This window comes from Tetrao urogallus (genome assembly GCF_951394365.1).
Source record: "Tetrao urogallus genome assembly, chromosome: 3".
Classification (NCBI taxonomy): Eukaryota; Metazoa; Chordata; class Aves; order Galliformes; family Phasianidae; genus Tetrao; species Tetrao urogallus.
Window position 1 is genome coordinate 67,732,335 of NC_136815.1, and position 6,671 is coordinate 67,739,005.

At 36.1% G+C, this 6,671-nt stretch overlaps 1 protein-coding gene across 1 annotated transcript in view; it reads left to right on the forward strand.

Moving 5' to 3' along the window:
- Positions 1–4,560, forward strand: part of SRD5A1 (steroid 5 alpha-reductase 1) — a gene marked incomplete at both ends in the record, with an annotated part of 14,749 nt that extends 10,189 nt beyond the window's left edge. Inside the window, 3 exon segments of the mRNA XM_079533096.1 lie at positions 415–516; positions 2,044–2,194; positions 4,494–4,560. Coding sequence (XP_079389222.1) covers positions 415–516; positions 2,044–2,194; positions 4,494–4,560 — 320 coding nt within the window.
- Between the last annotated feature and the right edge of the window lie 2,111 nt (positions 4,561–6,671).

Genomic DNA, 6,671 nt, shown 5'->3' on the forward strand with positions numbered 1-6,671 from the left:
GAAGTCTGAGGTGTGTCGTTTTACTGGAAATGAGAATGACTAGTTTTCCATGTTGTTTAAAATTTTGATGTGTTTGGTTTTTGATATTGAAGTTAGAAGATATACATAATACGTATGTGTATGTATGCATGCATGCACATAAATATGTGCTTATTTTTGTCTATCACCCAAGAATAACACTTTATACTTAAAATAATGTTTCCTTCAAGAGAAATTGCTACAAGCCTTATTTACCTGAGAGCTCAATGTGAGACTGGGATCGTCCATGGAGTCACTAGAACCGCTTAGAGTGCTTTACATTACTATATTATGACTGCTTTGAGATAACATGCCTAATATGTTACCTGTTACTTTGTTTTCTGATTATTTTCACTCAGTATACTATAGACTAATATTCTGAATATTTCTTTTCAGGTTTCATGGGGTGGCTGATTGGCATGGCAATCAATATTCATTCTGATCATATCCTCAGAAATCTGAGAAAACCTGGAGAAACTGGTTACAAGATACCAAGAGGTAATCAATAATCTGTATAGCATTTTTCAGGAGGAGTTCCGGGGCTGTTCAACCTGAAAAAGAAAATACTTATGATGATCTTATCAACAGATGTAAATATCTGATGAGAGGCAGTGAAGGTAAAGAAGCCGGGTTCTTTTTAGTGGTGCCTGCTGACAGGCAAAAAGGCAACAGACACAGAAGAAACACATGAAATCCTATATGAACGCACAATTCTATTTATTTCTAAGTGTGAGGGTAGTCAAAGAATATAGGGTAGATTGCCCAGAGAGACTCTGCAGTTTCCATCTTTGGAGATGCTGAAAACCTGACTGGACATTTTTCTGGGCTTCCAGCTGTAGTTGACCCTGCTTGAACAGGGTGGAGTTGCACTAGGTGACCTCAAGAAGAATCTTCAAACATAAATAGATATTCCAATCTGTAAATGTGACCTTCTAAAGCTTGGTATTATCTTTTTAGAGGTAATAAGTTATGATTTGAGAAGAAACTTGTAAAAGCAGTTTGTCTACCTTAGGAAATGGTTTCTTAGAGTTCATATTATTTTTTCCACCAAGAAGATAGTTTTATCTTTACATGGGCACTTGGATTTGCATCTACTGCAAATGAATACTACTGTGCTGTGAAATGTTCAGAAGGAAAAAAGATGTTCTTTGCTCCTTGATCAAGAGGAGTTGTTTTTTTTAATATTACTTATCCAAATTAAGCACTGGAATTCTGCTTTTGTTTTGTCACAAAAGCAAAGTAATTAAAGCAAGGTCAAAACATGTCCTTTACTACAGTTTGCAAATATTTGTTTGGTTGGTTCCATTGGCATGGTGCTTACTGTGATGTCAGTTTGTATGTTAACTTTGGAATCAGGGTGAAAGTTCTTATTTTATAACTCTCCCATCGGGTGAGTACTGATTGTTTATGCCTAATTGGCTGTAAAATACACCTAACACAAACTGATAATTTTTGTTTTGTGAGGGTCAGCGTTGAAGTACTTGTAGTTAAGATCTTTAAGTCTGACAGGATGCAAGAACAAAAGGGCAACACATCTTAAACTAGAGGACAAGTTTGAAACTTGAATTTTGAATAATATTTTTCATCATTTACCTGAGATGCATAATTTCTTCAATTTATTGAAGTATTGTATGCTAAAGAAGTATAGGGATATTTTATGAGACTATTCAAAAGGGATTACTTTTTAATTTTTGTTTATTTAAAATAAAAAGTTCAGTTCATGGTCAGTGCCAGCTTGATGTCACTGTCACTGATTTAAGGAGGCATGAAGTCACTTCTGTTACTAAGTATATTAGCTTTTTTTTCCCCTGTGATTTCTAAAGGATAAATGGAGCTGGGTAAGAATGAAGACTGAAACAATCCTATATAAGACAGCCTGAACTGCAAAACGCTGTTTCTACTGCTTTAAAAAATATACGAAGAGACACTGATGATATGGGTGGTCTTAGACTTGCAGTGAAAGTACTATCAAAGATCTCCTTGATAAATGTGCTTTTAAAGTAATCCTGCCCTTTCTGCCTTCAGGAGGAATGTTTGAATATGTCAGCGGAGCCAACTTCTTCGGAGAGATCCTGGAATGGTTTGGATTTGCTCTTGCCTGCTGCACTATTGAAAGCCTTGCATTTGCACTGTGTACGCTTTTCATTTTGGGTTCAAGGGCAAAGCAACACCACCAGTAAGTGTTTGTGTCTTATAATTTCTGCTGTTTCACACTTCATTTCCATTTCATAAATTATACCACAGAGATGTTGCAGAACAAGTCTAGCGAAAAGCTGTTACTGCTGTGGAGAATGAGAGAATATTCTGAGTAGTATTAAACGCGACAAGATTTCAGTAGGGTAGTTAAGCATAAGCACACAGCATACAATGAGGTGGTCATGGCTATTCATTAAATGAATGTAATTCATTCTGGACCTGTGAAGACCTACTCTGACCTGCTCATAACCTCACTGCTATATCAGGTTGTCCAGGGCTTCATACGTTTGAGTTCAGAGTCCCCCTGAGGACAAAGATTCCAGCACCTCTGAGGAAAAATATCTTGTTTGAGAGCTTTGCCATTCACATAGGGAATAATTCTTTTTCCTTATGTCTGGCTGGAATTTTCTGTGGTGCGACTTTTATCCCCGTCTCTTGACCATTTTCTGCACACCTCCAGGAGGAATATTGCTCTGTCTTCTCTCTAATATCTCTGTGGATAGTGGGTGACTGCAATTAAATGCTCCACTTAAACTTCTTTTCTCCAGCTTGAGCAAATCTAGTTAATTCAACCCTTCCTTGTGTATTGAATGATCCAGCTACACAGCTGTCTAGATGACTGACCATCTGCTGAACTCTTCCTGAGTTTTGGGGCATACTGAAAGCCTAAAATTGGATGCAGTAATCTAGATACGGTTTATTGACTGTTGAATAGTTGTGTATAAGCATTTGCCTTAACTTGGGGCTCTATACATGTTAAAGCACTTCAGTATGCAGCTAGCTGTTGTCACTGCAAGGATCCATCATGCTGAACTCAATGTTCAACCTGTCCACCAGAATGTCTTTCCCCTTTTGTGCAGAGCTGGTACCCAACTAGTTAGTCTCTAGTCTGCAGTTCGGCATGAGGCCATTGCATCCCAGCTGCAAGGAATTGCATTTTCTTTGTGGTTTTCGCTCCATTATCTTAGGTCTCCTGTTCCAGTACTTGTATGCAGAAATAACCCTCTGTCCTCTTCCTCTGCAGCCCAGGTGGTGAGGAAGGAACCAATCAGGTCCTTCAGTCTTTCCTCATCTATTATGTTCTTTGGACTCAAATTCCATGGTTTCTTTCTGTGTATCTTAAGCCTTGGTAAAACTCTTTCATGTTTTTGTAATTAGAGTGTTATGAAAAACCCTAAAGGTTGTTAAAGGTATTAATTTGCATTAAGGGAAGCAATGGTTTTTTTTGTTTGTTTGTTTGTTTGTTTTTTAATAAAAGGAGTGAAGTGGGGAAAAAGCAAAAGCAAAAATAGCAAATCTAAGCAAGTTTCAATTTTACAAACTTGGAATAAATTACTGAAAAGTAATGTATGATATAATAGTGTAATGTTGATATCACACAACTGCAAGTAATCATGCAATGCATGCTTTCTATAGAAGTCACAGAACTTCCTCTTGTGTGTCACTAGGCAAACAGGCAATGTGCATTATTCAGTGTTGAAACTGTAAGCCAGCAACAACATCAAAATTAGTTGTGCATTATTGTGAGAGTTTTGTTCTCTGCTTATTCCAACTTCAGTCTTTCAGTTAATTTCTGTTAATGTGAACACTTGCAACTTTGAGGAGCCTAGATTATTTAACTTTTTTCTATATTAGAGAAGCAGAATAAGTACTAAACAGGAGCAAATGTGTTTGCCATAGTGATGTAATGGCATCTGTTAGTGTAATGTGGTTTTCTTGTTTGGTTGGTCAGTTGTTTTTTTGTGGTTTTTTTTTTTGTTTTTTGTAATTGTCTGGATGTGAAAATAGTGATAGTTGTTGAAGGGAACTAGTAAAGCTATTGCAGTGTTTGACTGTGTGAACTCTGACTGGAATGGAGGGTTTTTCTATCCAGAACCAGGTGTAAAGTATCATGCTTGCTTATGTAGTCATTATAAAATTTGACTTATTGCCTTGGATATTATTTTTTCCTCTGCTTCTAAAATACAAATAGGAATCATTACAATATACATTTTATTACAATAGGCCATTTCTTCCCTGGCTGCTCTCCTCGCACTACTAGTTTGATTTCTCACTGTTGGAAGTGGTAGCTTTGTTTTGTTGTATCTCACAATCAGATTTAGGGTGAGTGTGGTAAATAGCAGTTTTCTATCCAGAGTAGGTTTTAAAGACATTATTTTCTGGCTTGGATTTGAAAAATACATATTACTTAAATTGTGTTGTGCAGTTACTTAATTTCCTTGAAAGTATTTTGAAGATGCAATACTCAACAGATTTGGACTTTTCTTTTTTTTTTTCAGATGGTACCTTGAGAAATTTGAAGACTACCCAAAGAATAGAAAAATTGTGATTCCATTTGTCTATTAGTTTATTACCTAAATACCATCAGGTTCTGATGGTAGCAGCATTTTTAAATGGTTACTTCTTGGAACAAGTAACACTTTTCATGAGTGTTACCCAGCTAATGTATTCTCATCACTGTGACAAAGCCTTTGTATCAGTGCTGTTTGTTACTGCTTTTCCTTGTAATGAAGACCCCAAACTCAGCGGGCATGGTAAACAGGAACAGAAGTGCTTTTGCAGTGGCACATCACCACCGTGAGTACATAAGACAAGACATCTGAATTCATATCATGGAAACTGTTGTACAGGATTTCTGATGCTTCAGTTTCAGCCTATAGTTTTCTGGTGTTCTCATCTGAGGATTGTGCTATGACACAGTCACCTTCAGTGTACAATCTGGCTGCTGTGTTCAGTTTTCTACTTGTCTACATACACCAGTGGGATTGATTTGATCGCCTTTCTTGTTCTTTCTTCCCTTTGCCCTCCATTTCAGGAGATCAGATGCAGACCAAAGACATTAAATGAATACAGATACTGTGAGATGAGAGATGTTCTTCATCTCCTCTGCACTCCTGTGCAGATATGAACAAAACAGAGATAAAACTTAATGCTGTTTACATTGATAGCCATAGCAGTGCCTTTCCCAAGTAACTGATTGATTTTAAACATCTACCTCTCAAATTTCATAGCCATCTCAAATAATACTCAACATGTGTTTTCTGCTCAATATTAGTTTAGAGGGCATTATTTATTAGGGATAAATGATTCTTTTTAATATTCTGTAGATTTTGCTTATTATGTAGTTTTGTTTTTTTTTAAAGGCTTTTTTTAAAGCCTTTTCTTATTGATAGTGAGCTAAATTATTTTGTATTTTAAAAAAATGGAAAATCATAGGGCTTGTTTCTTGTTTTGTCAATATTAGTTCTTGCTCTGATATATTTTTATTCAGAAGGACTCTGGTGGTATTTCAAAGACACGGTGGGATCTCAGGCATACTGACTCTTGAATTTGCACATATTTGCGTCCTTTGCATATTTGTGATATTCAGTAACTTTTTAGAATTGGAGAAAAGTCAGTGTTTCTGCAGAAACCTTAAGGGGAAAAAAAAAAAAGCTCTCTGCACACGTACTTGGAAAATCTTTCATCAGGACAAATTGGCAATATAATTTCACTAAACACTGAGTTTTCCTGTATTCCATCAAGCTTTGTTCAGAGCTCAAAATTATTATTATTATTATTTTTTTTTTTGCATGAATTACTCTACTACCAGAGAAATCCAAAGTAATAAAAGGGAAGAACTTTTACCTTAATTTTTTTTAGATTAGATGCATATATATTTTAAATATATCCAGGAAATAGGTGGTGAAAAAGTGCTTTGCTACCCAAACTTCTGCTTAACAGTGGTTTCTTCCTGCTCTCCTTGGCACAGTATTCAGTGCACTGAAGCCGTGGCTATCATTATGGGTCTATCAAGGGTATAAAGAAGTGTAGCACATTCTATTGTTATTGCCTGAAATAGTCAGAGAAAAGAGGGGAGCAAAACTGTCATTCATGTTGCAATGATAATTTGCCCAGCAGTGAAGCCATCAGACTGTCAGCTGCTCCTCATAGTGAATATGACCAATAATGCTCTCTCCCAACATCCAGGAAGCTCAGCTGAGGGAGAATCTAGGAATACCCATTCCTTTGAAGCCAGTATCTGTTGTGCACGGCTTGATTCTCAAATTGTTTAATCTGTTTTTTAAAAAACGTTTACACCTTTTCCTTTTTTTGTTTTTTTGTTTTTTTGTTTTTTTGTTTTTTTGATCATGTAATATCACAAGTGATCCTTGCTGTTTTGAGCACTTGAAGTGTAGTCTGAAGAGAATTGTAGAGACTGTCTTATATATCCAGGTATTTGTAAGCCCTATTGCATCCTTGTGGTGGTTCTTAAATATGGGTATCCAAAAATTCCAGCTATCAGTATCCCTTTTAGAAGAGCAAAATGCATCAACATGTAATCTAAGTGTTTAAGTACTTGCGTGGTTTACAGTGAAGTAATATTTGTATTTTTGGGTTTAGTTAAAAAAGCACTAATGCTTTTTTACAAACAGTAACAAACAGCCAATAAAAAATGACTTGGCTACAGCAACTTA